The following is a 17,062-nucleotide window of genomic DNA, read 5'->3' as shown; positions in this document are numbered from 1 at the left end:
TAAATGTTGAAAATCAATAAAGTTCACATTAGAGATCACATTATTGTGACTGTTACTACTGTGTTCTGCAGCGTGAAGTATGCTATAAGGCTACCGCTTCTCTTCTCATAAGCCCTCTGCAACACTGCTATTCACTTTGAAATCTGTCTATGCCAGTGAATCTGCGGGTCCCTATGACTCTAAATATACCCTTCAGAGACCCAGCCTTTCGCCCGCTAACCAGCACCACCGGAAGCAGCAGAAGACAGTAGCCTGGACCTGACTAATGGTCTTAAGGTCCATCTTAACCTAAGCTATGTTTCAGCTCCGGAGCACTAAGGTGGAATGACCACCTGGCTACTTTCCCAAGAGAACAGACAGATGTAGCTGGAAAAGATCTCAGAACTGTCCTCAAGTCCTGAAAAGATAATTTATTATCCTTACTTCATCTCCAACCAATCAGTCCCTAGCATGACCCCCAAATCTCTAAACCTGCCATTTTACCTTATATACTCTGTGAATCTATGCAGCCTCAGAGAGTAGGCTTTCTAGAACATAAGCTCCTTATCTCTGTATTGAATAGTTTAACTCAATATTGAACTATTTTTTCTTTCTACACTGTGCACTCCTGCTCGTGCATTTCTTTGGGCCAGTGCATGCAGGCAGGTGGATTCGAGGAGAAACACTGGGGTTCCTGTACCACCAGGGACTGGGAAGCATTTCTGTAAAAAATCAAATAGTGAATATTTTATGCTTTGAGACCCATAGGTCTTGGTGGCAAGTACTGAAACCTCTAGTTGTAGCCCCACTCCACCTCCCTTTATACCTGTGCTCTCTCTGGGGTTCTGCTGCAGCAGCTCCCCCGCCCCCCAGAGTGGCTCTTGGCCACTACATTCTCTATTCCTTTTAGCCATTTGGGACTTTCCCAACTGCTTTCTGGCTTTCAGAGATTGACGAAGACTAGTGGTGTGCTGTTGCTAGTTGTAACCAAGCTGACTGTTGAAAATACTCAGGAAAGGAAATGAATATATTTGCTTGGTCTACTATCTTTAACCAGAAATGTTTTCCTTTTTTTCTTTAATTAGGGTTGCACTGTGGACAAGCTACTGTAGGGCAATACACAGGACATTTCATGGTTTTATAGCAATACAATTACCTGCATATCCAATTCATGGCATCTTTGAGCAATTTCTTCCTTGGCTGACAAAGCTTCATTTAGTTCCTCTGTAGTTTTCTTCAACTGGTTAGAAAACAAGAGATACAATAAACATTTCAATATGAAGTGGCAACAATGAATAATTACATTTGTACAATATGGAATTAAACATTATCCCCTTTTTCTATATGAGGGACAGGGAGAAATCAAGAACCCTTCTGTGTAAGAGTAAAAAGGTACTTCTAACTCGGAATACCTTTTAGTTCTAAGTCTTGTCTTTTTTGTACTTTGAATTTGGTTCTTTCCTCATATCAAGTTTTCTTACACATCTTCTATCTGGACTACTTGGTTCTTGATAATGTTGATTATAATAACTGAGAGGTTTTACCTTACTAAAATATGTATGTGCTAGAGGACAAGAGTTTCAATTGTTAAAAAATGCAGTTAGTGTATATCAATACAAGTTTGTTAGTCATATTAAACCTTTATGTTAATTTGTACCAGTTTTAAAATAAAATACTTGTATTATTCTATCCTCAAAATAAACTAAACATTCCTAAGTTGTGTTGCATAATTATATAAACTCAAAATTAACAAAGTATGAACAAATTAATTAATTACAACTAATGAATCACTTAATTTTTAAAAAGAAAAAAATGGATTAAAATAAAATTACACTGGCTTCTCATGTGACCAAACCTCTCTATAATATAAATACAAAAAAATGCGTTTAGGGTAACAGCTTTAAAACCAAACACACCACACAGTAAGAGAAAGACAAATTACAATTTGGGTTAAATTACAGAATGTCAAAAGATTTTCCTGCAAAATATTTAGAAACCATGGGAAGAAATGAAAGAAGCAAAGACCACAGAGTTCTATTCATGCTTTGGAACAGATGTCTCAGAAGAGCTGGGACATAGAAACTGACCATGTAACTAACAGTATTTTATTAAAAGCAACAATTAAAATTACAAATTAACCTTCCCAGTAAAATAAAAATACATTGTAGAGTTCCTTTAAAAATGTAGGACTAAACCTGACCAGGTGATGGCACAGTGGACAGAGCATCAACCAGGGATGCTGAGGACCCAGGTTTGAAACCCTTAGGTCGCCAGCACGAGCATGAGCTCACCAGCTGAGTGTGGGGTTGCCAGTTTGAGCGTGGGATCATAAACATGACCCATAATTACTGGCTTGAGCCCAAAGGTCGCTGGCTTGAGCAAGGGATCACTGGCTCCACTGAAGCCCACTGGTCAAGGCACATATGAGAAAGCAATCAATGAACAACAAAAGTACCACAACTACAATTTGGTGCTTCTCGTTTCTCTCCCATCCTGTCTCTGTCTCTTTCTTGCAAAAAAAAAAGACTAAGTTCCTTAGGGCATTTTAGTATGAAAGGTAGAGAAGACATCTTCAATGAAGAATAATGTGAAATAAAAGGTAAACTACCTTTTTATCATAAATAAACCATTAAGATTTATTCCAGTAAAAAATGCATGCAATTTTCCAGAAAAGCATCTATTGTGTTAAATGTGATATACAGAAAAACACTGTTAATAGAAAAAGAAAAATTAAGACTAGAAAACACAAATTACAAAAAATTAAAGAAGTTAACTTATTTTAAAGTGGGTTGTGCCACCATACTTTATTTACAAATTACACATTTAATTACAAATGTGAAATATCCATAAGTAAGGTGGTTCAAGTTCTTAAATATTTGGCAAAAAATAAAAAATTATACCAATATATTCTATAAGCAATTTCAACTGAAACGTTCTTTTTATTAATATTTAAACTTTATCCCTTTCAATCTTTGCATGGATAAAAACAATGCAAATTAGATACCTGCCGATCAAGGTCAACATAGGCATCATTTCCAGCAGAAACAGGAGATTCTTTACTCATCAGCTGAAATTAAGATTTAAACGATTATAACTATGAAGCAAGAAAAGGCATTCTACATGATACATAACAAACACTATATGATTATAAAAATTAAAATGAAAACACAAATGTAAAAGAAACGTTTTCTTATATGTTAAAGCTTTTCAGTCTGGAAGTTTATTTGTCACTTCAAGGTAATGCCTTCTTTTAAAATTACAGGTCTATCCCTGGCCAGAGAGTTCAGTTGGTTAGTGTTGCCCCAAGGCACAGCGGTTACCAGTTCAATCCCCAGTTAAGGGACACCTGGAACAGATCAATGTCCCCCCCCCCTTTCGTCTCTAAAATCATTCAATAAAATAATTTAAATGAAGCCCCCTGATCAAGGCACAGATGAGAAGCAATCAATGAGCACCTGAAAGTGAAGCAATTACAAGTTGATGCTTCTCACACTTTCCCTCTCCCTTCCTGTCTCTCTCTCTCTCTTAAAAAAAAATCAATAAATTCTTTAAAAAGTTAAAAATTACAGGTCTAAACTCTAATGCTCATTTTCTCTGTAGGCACAGTCACAGAATCAAGTATTATTTATTCTTATCACTAAAAAGACAAGTCTATAAGTTAAAATGTGGCTAAATACTTAAAAATATTTTTTTCAGTAAAAAATGGCAACACTAAGTATTTCTAAAGAAGGAATGTGGGCAACATCACAATATCTAAAAGGTGGGAAAAACCCAAATGTCCATCAACTAATGAATGAATAGATAAAATGTGGTATATTCATATGATGAAATATTATTCAGCCATAAAAAAACCCAAACAAAATATTGATACATGCTACAACATAACCTTGAAAATATTATGCTAACTGAAAAAAGCCAGGCACACTAAGGCACATATCCAATGACGCCATTTAAATGAAATATCCAGAATAGGGAAATCCAGAGACAGAAAGCAGATCACTGGTTACCAGGGACTAGAGGGAAGAGGAAATGAGGACTGCCGGGCTAACGGACACAGGGTTTCTTTCTGTGGCAATGAAAAGTTCTGGTACTAAACAGTGGTAATGTGTGTACAATATTATGAAATGTACTAAATATCCCTAATGACAAATTTTATATTATATATATTTCACAATAATAAAAGTTATAAATAGAATAGACCTTAAAATAAAAAGTCTTCTATCTTACAAAAACTTCCTCAGTCTCATAATTTTATCGAGCCATCCACTGTCTCTTAGCTGGTCTTCCTTTTTTCTTATTTTTCTTTTGCTCTTCCCTTTTCTAGCCTTGTTTTTCTCTAACCCACTCTACTCATTGCATGGATTTTCTGATACAGACTTCAATGTCTTTTCTCCTTAAAATCTATTCATTATTTTCTAAAATTCCAACTTCTTTAACAAAACTGCTTAATATCTTAACGATCTTATGTCTTTTCTTTCATCCCTGTTTGTAACTCACAAAGTTTGCTATATGCATTCTTCTTCTTTTTTATATTTTAATTTTTCCATTGATTTGAGAGAGAGAGAGAAAGAAGCATCAACTCATTGCTCCACTTAGTTGTTCCATTTAGTTAACTCACTGATTGCTTCCCATATGTGCCCTGACCAGGGATCAAACCCACAACCTCGGCGCACAGGGACAATGCTTTATCTACTGAACAACCCAGCCAGGGCCTGGCATTCTTCTTTTAATGCCTCCAGCATACCATGAAGGTCTGGCTTTCTCTTGTCTCTTGGACTTAGAATCTAATTTCTGCCCCTTCTTTACCTTATTTCATCTTTCCATGCTTGGTCTAGATGCCACTTTTTCAGAAAAGCCTTCTCTAATGTCCCCAACCTCAGTTAGACACTCCCTTGAGGTACTTCTGTATTTTTTCCCATCATGGCACTTTTCCCGTGCTCTGACTGTATCTGAATTGCTTGTTTAGCCATTTCTTTCATGTGACCTACACTTCATGAAGAGACCATGTCTACTTCTTTCATAGTTGTATCCATACTGCCTACCACACTTCCTGGTACATAAAAGTTGTTCAGTGAGTATTTACTAAATGCATGAAAAGAAGATGCACACAGTAAACATATAATCTATTCCTAAATCTAATTGTACGTATATATTTTTTTACATACAGTATTTTATATGTTGCTTTGTTTACTTGGCATTTTAAATATTTTTCTTTTGTCATAAGGTAACCTTTTTTTCCTTTTACAAACTTTTATCAGCTATATATAATATTTCAAACAATGAAAGAACCATATTTTAAACAGTTGGCTTACCCATGGATAGACATTTTCCCCCCACATTTCTATCATATAAAATAATCTGATAAACACTGTTGTGTCCAATCTTGGCCTGAATTTTTAAATAATTCCTTAGGCTAGAGTCATAGATTTTAAAAAAATTTGGTGACAGATTTTAATTTTAAAAATATATATTATTGATTATAGTTACAAAAGTTGTTATTACAGAAAAACTGGAAAATATAGAAAAGAGTGACAGAACATTCAACCATTTGGTGATGGTTAACATTTTGACAAATTTGTTTTCCCTCATCTTAATTTTAATGCTTAACAGAAATGGCATGATGCTGTTCATGTGTTCTGTTTTCCTAAATACTACAAGCCTTCTCCTGTCATTATATAATTTCTAAAAATATGCCCTGGCCCTGGCTGGTTGGCTCAGCGGTAGAGCGTCGGCCTGGCGTGCGGGGGACCCGGGTTCGATTCCCGGCCAGGGCACATAGGAGAAGCGCCCATTTGCTTTGTCCACCACCCCCTTCCTTCCTCTCTGTCTCTCTCTTCCCCTCCCGCAGCCAAGGCTCCATTGGAGCAAAGATGGCCCGGGTGCTGGGGATGGCTCCTTGGCCTCTGCCCCAGGCGCTAGAGTGGCTCTGGTCCAGGCAGAGCATCGCCCCCTGGTGGGCAGAGCGTCACCCCCTGGTGGGCGTGCCGGGTGGATCCCGGTCGGGCGCATGCGGGAGTCTGACTGTCTCTCCCCGTTTCCAGCTTCAGAAAAATAAAAAATAAAAAAAAATTAAAAAAAATATGCCCTATTGTCTATAATATGCCAATGTATTGTAACATAATTTATTTATCCATTCCTCTATTGCTGGGCAGTTTGATTTTTTTCTTATTTTTCAGTACTAGGAAATAATGCTGAAATAAACAAACATGAGGCAACCCAGCCTATTGGTTCTGGGTGCGAGCTCTGAATTCAGACTGCTTAGATTTGAGTTCTAACTCTGCCACTACTTCTTGTGTGTGCAAGTTACTCACACTGTCTATGCCTGTTTCCTCTTTTAGAAAATGGCAATAATAACAGTCATAATTCAAAGAATTATAGTTAATTTTTCTTTTTTTATTGTGGTAAAATATATCCAACATAAAATTTGACATTTTAACAATTTTTAAGTTACATTTCATTCAGTAGCATTAATTAAAACTGTAGTGAATTTTATTTTATTTATTTATTTTTTTTCATTTTTCTGAAACTGGAAACAGGGAGAGACAGTCAGACAGACTCCCACATGCGCCCGACCGGGATCCACCCAGCACGCCCACCATGGGGCGACGCTCTGCCCACCATGGGGCGACGCTCTGCCCACCAGGGGGCGATGCTCTGCCCATCCTGGGCGTCGCCATGTTGCGACCAGAGCCACTCTAGCGCCTGAGGCAGAGGCCACAGAGCCATCCCCAGCGCCCGGGCCATCTTTGCTCCAATGGAGCCTTGGCTGCGGGAGGAGAAGAGAGAGACAGAGAGGAAAGCGCGGCGGAGGGGTGGAGAAGCAAATGGGCGCTTCTCCTGTGTGCCCTGGCTGGGAATCAAACCCGGGTCCTCCGCAGCTAGGCCGACGCTCTACCGCTGAGCCAACCGGCCAGGGCCTGTAGTGAATTTTAAAGAATTTAACAGCTAACAGATGTAATGTGCCTAGTAAGTACCAACACTATCTTAACACATGTAAGTGCTGGAAGTAAACTGGCTATTAATCACTATTACTATTATGTATCTTTGTATTTCAATTTCCATATGATAAATTCCTAAAAATGAAATTACAGTAAGGAAAAACTGTTAGTGGCCCCTTATTCTTTTTCCTATTATTGCTTAATAGCAGAAACCTCAAATTTTGGCTAGGTCTATAACCTCCTAGAATAAAGACCACATTTCCCAGTTAATCTATGTGGCTATGTGAATACTATCTGACAAATAGGAGTGATGCATATAACGCTCCCTTCAATTTTTCCTGCTGGCTGGGAATGCTAATAATGATGCTGGAGCTTAAGAAGCCATTGCTAACCACTAGGTGAGAATCATTTATTTATTTATTTATTTATTTACAGAGACAGAGAGAAGGATAGACAGGGACAGACAGGAATGGAGAGATGAGAAGCATCAATCATTAGTTTTTTGTTGCGCATTGTGACACCTTAGTTGTTCATTGATTGCTTTCTCATATATGCCTTAACCGTGGGCCTTCAGCAGACCGAGTAACCCCTTGCTCAAGCCAGTGACCTTGGGTCTAAGTGGGTGAGCTTTTTGCTCAAGCCAGATGAGCCCGCGCTCAAGCTGGCAACCTCGGGGTCTCGAACCTGGGTCCTCTGCATCCCAGTCCGACGCTCTATCCACTATGCCACCGCCTGGTCAGGCTAGAGAATCATTTATTAAAGATGGCAAACAATAAAATATAAGAAAGCTGGGTTTCTGGTGACTACAGAGCCAACCCAGGACCACTTAAGAGTAAATTTTTGAAATGTTAACATTCATGACCTTATATCTTATATAAGAATATAACATTTTTTAAAAAGATGCACCACTATAAATGAAATTAATATACATAATAATAATAAAAAAAGATGTACCAATTTTCCCTCCCACCATCAGTGTTCAATGTCAAAATATCTTTTTAAAGCTCTGTTTTTAAAGGTCCTGCATAATAAAGAACTTGGTTGGCCTTAGTCCCCAGTTCCTGGTAGGTTGCTTCTAAATCTCCAGAATTTCCTCACTGATAGTCTTTGTTATCCAGGTGGGCCCCTAGATAGTGTAAACCAGGACGACTTAGTTGGGGGCTGGCCAAGCCGGAAAACCAACCATGGTTTAGAAGGTTGGGGCTTTGAGCCACTTGATATCAGCCTGATCTCTGAGGAAGGGGAACTGGAAATTGAGTTCAACCTCATGGCCACTCAATCATGTTTATTATATAATGAAATCCCAAGAAAAACTTTGGACATTAAAACTTAAAAAGATTTTCCCTGGTTAATGGTACTCTGCATATTATTGCTCATTAATGTGTTGGAAGGGTGACATGTCTTGATTCCATGGGCAGGAAACTGCAGACAGTTTGCATTTGGGGCCTTCAGTCTATGCACTAAGGGTGGGGGTGGGGGTAGTTCTGATTTATATTCTTTTGCTATAATGAAACTGTCATCACTCCTGAATTTTTAGTCATCTTAATGAATTATCAAACCTGAGGAAGTTGGTAGAGCGTCGGCCTGGCGTGCAGGAGTCCCAGGTTCGATTCCCAGCCAGGGCACACAGGAGAAGCACCCATCTGCTTCTCTACCCCTCCCCCTCTCCTTCCTCTCTGTCTCTCTCTTCCCCTCCCGCAGACAAGGCTCCATTGGAGCAAAGTTGGCCCAGGCGCTGAGGATGGCTCCATGGCCTCTGCTTCAGGCACTAGAATGGCTCTGGTCGCAACAGAGCAATGCCCCAGATAGGCAGAGCATCGCCCCCTGGTGGGCATGCCAGGTGGATCCTGGTCGGGCGCATGCGGGAGTCTGTCTGACTGCCTCCTCGTTTCTAACTTCGGAAAAATACCAACCCCCCCCCCAAAAAAAAAAACCCCGAGGAAGTAGTGGGCATCCCTGGATTTATTGTCAGTTAAAAAAAAAAAAAAAAAAAAAAGTTTTAATCTGCATACAGCATTTTTCATTTGTTTTATTTTTTTCCTCTGTTAATTGCATATTCATGTCCTATACTGTTTTCTAGTTCCTTTAAGGATTTCTTCTATTGCTTTTATGATTAAAAACATTCTCAAATCCTGAAATTAACAAGTTATTAATCTATATTTTATTTCTACTTTTATAGTTTTATTTTACATTTGCTGAAGTTCAAGACATGCTACCCCAAAATGTGGCATCTTGACATATAAAACCTTTCAAGCCAAAGAACGTGAGAAACAGTGGGTACAGGATGGATTTTCTGCCCTTCCCCTGCAGCAGGTCATGAAACCCTGTGAGAGGTGCCCTTTCTATAGTCAGTGAAAAGAAGCAGCCTTATCTCCATAGAGGATGCTAAAAGGGATCTGAGTGAACAGGACTTGCTTTTCCCCCCAGTTTAACTCACACTCTTTTTGCCCTATTACATATTTCCATGAATCTCCACTCTTCATCAAACCCAGCATCAAAACATTCACGTTTAAGTACTTCTTTGGTTTTAATTTCCTTATGAAGACTCCTGTCATATAACTTACATTAAATGAATTTGTATGTTTTTCTCTTGTCAATCTGTCTTTTGTTATAGAGGTTCTACCAGAGAATTAGAAGGGTGGAAGAAAAAGATATTTTCCTCCCCTATAGTTTTAATATAAATATTCATTTAGAAATTGATTTGGGTCTGGTAGGGGTTCAAGACCCATTTTCTGCTTAATGAGAAACCAATAGTTAAGTACGAGGTAGACTGTTGGTTTAAGATAGAAATTATTTATACCAACATTAAGAATCAATCTATAATTCCTAGTTCATTAGGGCATTTTTAAAAATTAGGAAGAGTTACTGAATATCTATACCTGCAAGATAAATGTTTAAGATTTAAATAAAAATGATAAATTTAAATGAATATGATTTTATTTAATAATGAGACAAGTGCCCTAGCTGGTTGGCTCAGCAGTAGGGTGTCAGCCCAGTATGTGGAAGTCCCAGGTTTGATTTCTGGTTAGGGCACACAAGAGAAGCGACCATCTGCTTCTCGACCTCTTTCTCCCCCCCCCACCGCTTTTCCTCTTCTGCAGTCACGGCTGGAATGAGCAAGTTGGCCCCAGGTCCCAGGATGGCTCTCTGGCCTTGCCTCATGCGCTAAAATAGCTTGATTGCCGAGCAACAGAGCAGTGGCCCCAGGTGGGCAAAACATCAGCCCCAGATGGGGGTTGCTGGGTGGATCCCAGTCAGGGTGCATGCAGGAGTCTGTCTCTCCACCTCCCTGCCTCTCACTTAATTAAAAAAAAAAAATGAAACAAGCTATATTGTAAGTGTAAAGAAAAAAAAAATTTTAATGAGAATTTTAAACTCATGTTTGCTCCTTTAATTTCTCACAAACGGTAAACACAAAGCTCCCACGTACCTCCTGAATGGCTGTCATGACAACATGTTGAACAGACTCTTCCATCATCATAATGGCTTGGATGTACTCTGAAAACAAGAACAACCTGGAATGTCACTGTTCAAGTTAAACAGAGTCAAGGGAGTAAAGGTAACCATGAATTCTTATAAGTCGTTCCCAGTGTTCTGCTTCTTCCTGGGCATTTCTCAAGTAGGACTGAACATATGTGCCAAAGGTAAGGGCTACAAACCACATTTATCTTTCCTTAATATGTCACCCAAACCCATCCCCAACCAGTCCTTAGAAAGTTGAGGCTACAGCTAACAGTCACATAGACATAGGACCCTAGAAATATAAAACAATAAAATAGTAAAACCTAAAGCCAGAGTGAAAAAACTCCATATTATTAGTCTTAAAATATACATGTAAAAGTCATCTTATTTTTACATTGTTCTTTGCTACATGTTAAAAACTTTGAAGTCTGTGCTTTATTCTTATGTGACATCAAAGCACTGAATTGTGTATCATTTCAACACTGACATTTTCTACTATTGGAAATAAAAATCTTAATGGACTTGAGAGCTGCTTAGAAGAAAGAATTAAGATGAATTTTAGATAGAAACTGATACTATAGGTAAATGAATATTGGATAACACTGGACTTTAAAATAAGATTCATACCTCTAATAAACTCAAGCACCACCTTCATCAATCTTACCCTCACCTCTGCCAAAAAAAGAAGAATCTGAGATGTCAATAGTGATAAAGTAGAAAAAAAATTTTCTTGCCTTTTAAAAAAGTCCTGGAAGTACTTTTTATTATTTTCAAATTCAACATTGAATGACAAATATGACACTAAACATTAAAAAAGGTCAATAGACCAATTGGATTCCATCAAATACAGTAAACATGCTTTAATAAGAAACACATAAAATGATAAATAATTAGAAAACTTTAGCCTCAACATGCCATATATCTAAAAACAAACACCAAAAACTTGTCTTGGCACTCCAAGGAGTACATGAAGGAGTCTTACTGTGAAATTGGCAAGAGATGCATATCTTTGGATGCCAAACCATAATCCTTTGCTTGACAGATAACTTGTTTTTAAAAAAAAAAAAAAAGGTTTTTGGCCCTGGACAGTTTCCTCAGTGGCAGAGCGTCAGCCTGGCATGTGGAAGTCCCGGGTTCGATTCCTGGTCAGGGCACACAGGAGAAGCACCCATCTGCTTCTCCACCCTTCCCCCTCCCCTTCTTCTCTGTTTCTCTCTTCCCCTCCCACAGCCAAGGCTCCACTGGAGCCAAGTTGGCCCAGGCGCTGAGGACGGCTCCATGGCCTCCGCCTCAGGTGCTAGAATGGCTCCAGTTGCAATGGAGTGATGCCCCAAATGGGCAGAACATAGACCCCTAGTGAGCATGCCAGGTGGATCCCAGTCAGGCACATGTGGGAGTCTTTTTGCCTCCCTGCTTCTCACTTCAGAAAAATACAAAAAAATAAAAATAAGAAGAGGTTTTTGACAGCACTATTAAATTATGATATTCTGACCTGTTTCTGAATGCCAAAGCTTTTAGTTAATCAAAAACATGTTTATAGCCTGACCAGGCGGTGGCGCAGTGGAAAGAGCGTTGGAATGGGATGCCGAGGACCCAGGTTCGAGACCCCAAGGTCGCCAGCTTGAGCGCAGGCTCATCTGGTTCGAGAAAAGCTCACCAGCTTGAACCCAAGGTCGCTGCTCAAGCAAGGGGTTACTCGGTATGCTGAAAGCCCGCGGTCAAGGCACATATGAGAAAGCAATCAATGAACAACTAAAGTGTCACAATGCACAACAAAAAACTAATGACTGATGCTTCTCATCTCTCCATTCCTGTCTGTCTGTCCCTGTCTATCCCTCTCTCTGACTGACTCTGTCTCTGTAAAAAAAAAAACCCCAAACATGTTTATAAAGAAGTATTGTCCTCAGGACACTTTATACCCAATCAAATGTGTGGTTAAACATAAACATACACACCACACTTAAATCACAGGCATTATTCTTAGGCCAACAGTAGGGATATATCACAACTTAATCACTATTTAATTAAAATAAAGAAAGCAAGTGCTTTAGTCTAAGTTCAATTTTTTGTTTTGTCAATGAGGACCATCCTATGAGTGTTGAAATGCAAGGGAGTGCTTTTAAATATTCTGTCCAAAGGTACCAAACACAGAATTCCCAGGCAATTGGAGAAAATGACACAGCTAGAATGACTAAACAACCCTCAAAATAAAAGACTGTGAACATGGAAGAGAAGCAGAGGCACGATAATGGAGGACAGCTAATGGCAGCCTATGGAAGTGAGGAGAGCAGCAGTGAGGCAGTGAGGCCAGAGGTATTAGTAAGGTGTGAGAGGGGAAGCGTTAGTTAAGAAGCGGTGTTGCCACGTCAAGGCCCTTCCCCGCGAACACCGTAAAATGCTAAATGATGAAATGATGATGAGAACTACATTCATGTACAATATTTGAAAAATAAGGAATAATTTACAAATCTTAAAGTCCAAATGCAAGTATGTATGATTATTGGGTGCAGATCTATGAGGCGATGCTGAAGAATGAGGTGCTGTGTCAGGGAGTTGATCCTAAAAACTTATCTTTTAGGTTCAAAATTTACAGCATAGTTTAGTATAAATAGTATTAAGTTTGAATGTGGAAGAAGAGATAATGGTTTTTGTCCCTGCCTCGCCTCTCACAAGCCAAAAACCTTGGGTAAGCCATATAACAGTCATGAGTCTTAGTTTCCTAATCTGTAAAAAGTATTTTACATTCTGTTAGCACCTAGTAGAGCACCAAGCAGAAAGGAACACTCAGTAAATATTATTTATTAGTGTGTTTTCCATTAGTCATCTTTGCTTCTTCAAGTTTACCACCATTTATTTGCTCCAATTTGAGAAGGCAGACAGCCGAGAAAAATGCAGGTTAAGTCAATGTTCTGGGCAACTGTTCCTTACGTCTTAACTAAAGAAATCATTGGAACACGAAGCCCTGCTTTTTGTTATAGTGCTTTGTGGATTTCAAAGCAAATACAAATACACAATTATCATGTACTTCTCATGACTGTCAGGTTTTGTATGCTCATTCTGTAGATAAGGAAACAGGCTAAGTGTCTTGTTCAATGTTGGTCAGGCAGGAAATGGCAGTCACTTTAGAAAGCCTTACATTAGTATAATAAATGTGCAGTGACAAATATTATTTAACAATTCAGCAATTAATTTAACTCTCAACTGTTCCAGGGAGCAGAGAATGACCTCTGGATAACTGAGGTATTACAATACTGTCCAAAGTTTTCAACATTTATATATAATTTCAGGGAAAAAAACTGAAACTAGGTTTTAAACAGAACACTTCATTTGTTCAAGAAACTTGATAAATACTCTAATTGTCTTCTTTTCCACAGAAATATGGATATATGTAAAATCTTTGTCTTTTCCTACTCTTACCCTGTAATATATATGATTAGCCAACTCATATAACAGCTATACACTTCCAAGGACGCTATGTACTAAAGATAATTCCAAGGGATGATGAATCACCTTATAGAATAAATATATAAGAAGCTACTATCTCAATTCAATAAACTATATTAAATAACTTTTCATCCACCTTTTAAAATCAAAGTATCTACTTAGATATTTAATATATCTTGAATCTTCTTATTTAATAAGAATCTTCTCATCTTTAACAGAAATTTAGATATTTCAGAAATATATAAAAATCAAAATGTAGAAAGTTCTCTATTGTAATTATCAAGTTAAATTAAATAAATGAGCTCAACTTTCCTGTAAGAATACAGCATGCTGAAATCTAAAAGGAATGGGGCTAGGGACAAATAAATATTGTTAGAAAAAGTTCCTGAATCAGAAACCAATAAAACTAGTCATATATTTTTTAAAAAAGTTGATTGTTATTAAACTAAGAATTAGAAGGCTCTGGCCGGTTGGCTCAGTGGTAGAGCGTCGGCCTGGTGTGCAGAAGTCCTGGGTTCGATTCCTGGCCAGGGCACACAGGAGAAGCGCCCATCTGCTTCTCCACCCCTCCCCCTCTCCTTCCTCTCTGTCTCTCTCTTCCCCTCCCGCAGCCGAGGCCCCATTGGAGCAAGGATGGCCCGGGCGCTGGGGATGGCTCTGTGGCCTCTGCCTCAGGCGCTAGAATGGCTCTGGTCGCAACAGAGCGATGCCCTGGATGGGCAGAGCATCGCCTCCTGGTGGCTTGCCGGGTGAATCCCGGTCGGGCGCATGCGGGAGTCTATCTGACTGCCTCCTAGTTTCCAGCTTAAGAAAAATACAAAAAAAAGAAGAAGAAGAAAAAAAAAAGAATTAGAACACCAAAACAAAAACTACAGACAGCAAATTAAAAAATAAAAAAAAAAGCTGTTCTGCATTACCACAGGTGGGGTATGGTAAAAAAAAAAAAAATTCTTTTGGCTTAAAAAAATCCACCTTCTTCAAGGGTCACGTAAATAACAATGAACACATTTAGAACAGTCCCCATCCACCGTTGTTCCGCTTCATCTCCCTCTGTCCTCCTCACTACTCTAATTGTTGTTTTCTTAATCCCTCAACTGTAGCGTAGGTCTTTCTGACATTCAATTTCTACTATTTAGATTACTCTTAACTCATATTCTCCATATATTTGCTTAAATAACTTCCCTGACCCAAGCCTAGACTGTCCCTATTACACTTGATCTTCACAGCATTCATCATTACTTAGCTTACCTAGTTCTGTGTGGTGTTCTTCACTGCCCCTCACCTCCACTCAAGTACAAGTTCCATGTGGGCAGGTACCATGTCTGCTTTGTCTGACACTGGGTTCCTAGCCCCAGCATACTGCATGAGTTCAGCAAATATTTTAAAGATAAATCCTTCACACTTGCAATCTAAAACACCTAACTTTAAGTTCCAAAAGCTGAACCAATCCAGTATATCATTATTTATATTTATTAACTTAGCTGGACCTTATCCAATTAAGAGTAAACTTCATCACATTTGGTGTAGTTAAAAATAACCTACTCAAAGAATTATGTAGTCTTGCAGAAAGAAAAAGAGTATCATTGCAATCAAATTTATTTTAACTTGCAAAAACCCTTTTAAGCTTGAAACAGCAGGGAAAACGGCATTCTTTGAGAATAGTCTTTAAAAGATGTCAGTGTTTACACTGGTGACTTATAAATATATTAACAACATATATAACTTTAAAACATATTACTAAATATATATTATATATTTATAAATGCATACTAATATATTACATATATTTTTATACATTTTCTATATTACAATATATATTACTTCCATTATTTTAAATGCATACACTAACTTCAAATAAATTACCTTGCTTCTGTTCACAGTTCACAGCACAGCCTAAAATGAGCTGAAGCATCCTTCCGAGCTCTGCAGCATCAGAATGCTCCCCAATAAGGTTCACATCAGGAAGGGTAAAGTCATTAATTTGCTGTCCTAAAATCTGAATGGAGATAAAAAGGATTAGAATTGCATTTACATTTATACAACCAAATAAAGTAAATGACAGAGATTAGATTGTCAGCAACAGAAACTCATTATTAAGGATAGAGTCATGTCAATCTCCCATACACCTAAATAATAACTATCTTGAGTCACAGTAAGTTTGGGCCTTAATCTGATATCCCTCCATCACCCCCAGAAAAGCTAGATATGCACTTTCTGAAAAACTAGAGTCAGTGAGGTTCTGAACCAGAGGGCACCATAAAAAGTGGATGTTAAACATAGGTTCAACCTGACCAATTGGTGACGCAGTGGATAGAGTATCGGCTTAGGACGCTGAGGACCCAGGTTTGAGACCCAGGTTTGAAACCCCAATGTTGCCAGTTTGAGTGTGGGCTCATATGACTCGAGCATGGGCTTGCCAGCTTGAGCGTGGGGTCACCAGCTTGTGTGTGGGATCACAGACATGATCCCATGGTCGCTGGCTTGAGCCCAAAAGTTGCTGGCTTAAAGCCTAAGGTCACTGGCTTGAAGCCCAAGGTCACTGGCTCAAGACCAAGGTTGCTGGCTTCAGCAAGGGGTCACTGGCTCAGCTGAAACCCCAACCCTGTCAGGGCATGTATGAGAAAGCAATCAATGGACAACTAAGGTGCCACAACTATGAGTTGATGCTTCTTATCTCTCCCCCCTTCCTGTCTGTCTGTCCCTGTCTCTCTCTAAATAAATAAATAAATACATACATAAATAAATAAAGTTTCATGTTCCCAAAGGTAAGATTCCTTCTAGCCACCTTCATTCTATTTGACTCCAAAATGCTGATAGCAAGACACCTATATCAGGAAGGAGAATGGAAGATTCCTTTATGGGGAAACTGAGTGGCCCCAATGAAATGACTTATATGCAGACAAACTGGTAGGTCTCTGACTGATAACCCTACAGTGAAAAAGCACAGAAGCAGGATGAATATGGCTGCAGTGTTATGGGCCAGGGAAGAGCAATGTAAGAGAAAGTCAGAGGAGTCATGCAGTACCTGGGGGCTCATGCTAAGAAGTAAGGATTTGATTCTCAATGCCATAGGAAACCCTAGAAGATTTTGAGGAGAGAGTGATATAATCAGATTTATATTTTTAAAAATCCTGGCTTTAGAGTGGACAACAGACTGTACAGAAGCAAGAGTAAAATCAATGTCACCAGTCAGACTACTCTAGGAATCTAAGCAAGAGCTAATAATAATGGCTTGGTAT

At 38.8% G+C, this 17,062-nt stretch overlaps 1 protein-coding gene across 1 annotated transcript in view; it reads right to left on the bottom strand.

The window, feature by feature from the left end:
- The window catches only part of HOOK3 (hook microtubule tethering protein 3), a 102,509-nt gene that overhangs the window by 55,892 nt on the left and 29,555 nt on the right, over window positions 1-17,062 (bottom strand). The window contains exons 5-8 of the mRNA XM_066380433.1: window positions 15,687-15,819; window positions 10,348-10,415; window positions 2,984-3,046; window positions 1,136-1,219 (exon numbers count right to left, since the gene is read on the bottom strand). Coding sequence (XP_066236530.1) covers window positions 1,136-1,219; window positions 2,984-3,046; window positions 10,348-10,415; window positions 15,687-15,819 — 348 coding nt within the window. The remainder of the gene's footprint in view (window positions 1-1,135; window positions 1,220-2,983; window positions 3,047-10,347; window positions 10,416-15,686; window positions 15,820-17,062) is intronic.

Source organism: Saccopteryx leptura, chromosome 4 (assembly GCF_036850995.1).
Source record: "Saccopteryx leptura isolate mSacLep1 chromosome 4, mSacLep1_pri_phased_curated, whole genome shotgun sequence".
NCBI classification, from domain to species: domain Eukaryota; kingdom Metazoa; phylum Chordata; class Mammalia; order Chiroptera; family Emballonuridae; genus Saccopteryx; species Saccopteryx leptura.
The sequence above is the reverse complement of the archived record's forward strand: the minus strand, read 5'-3'. Positions and strand labels throughout refer to the sequence as shown.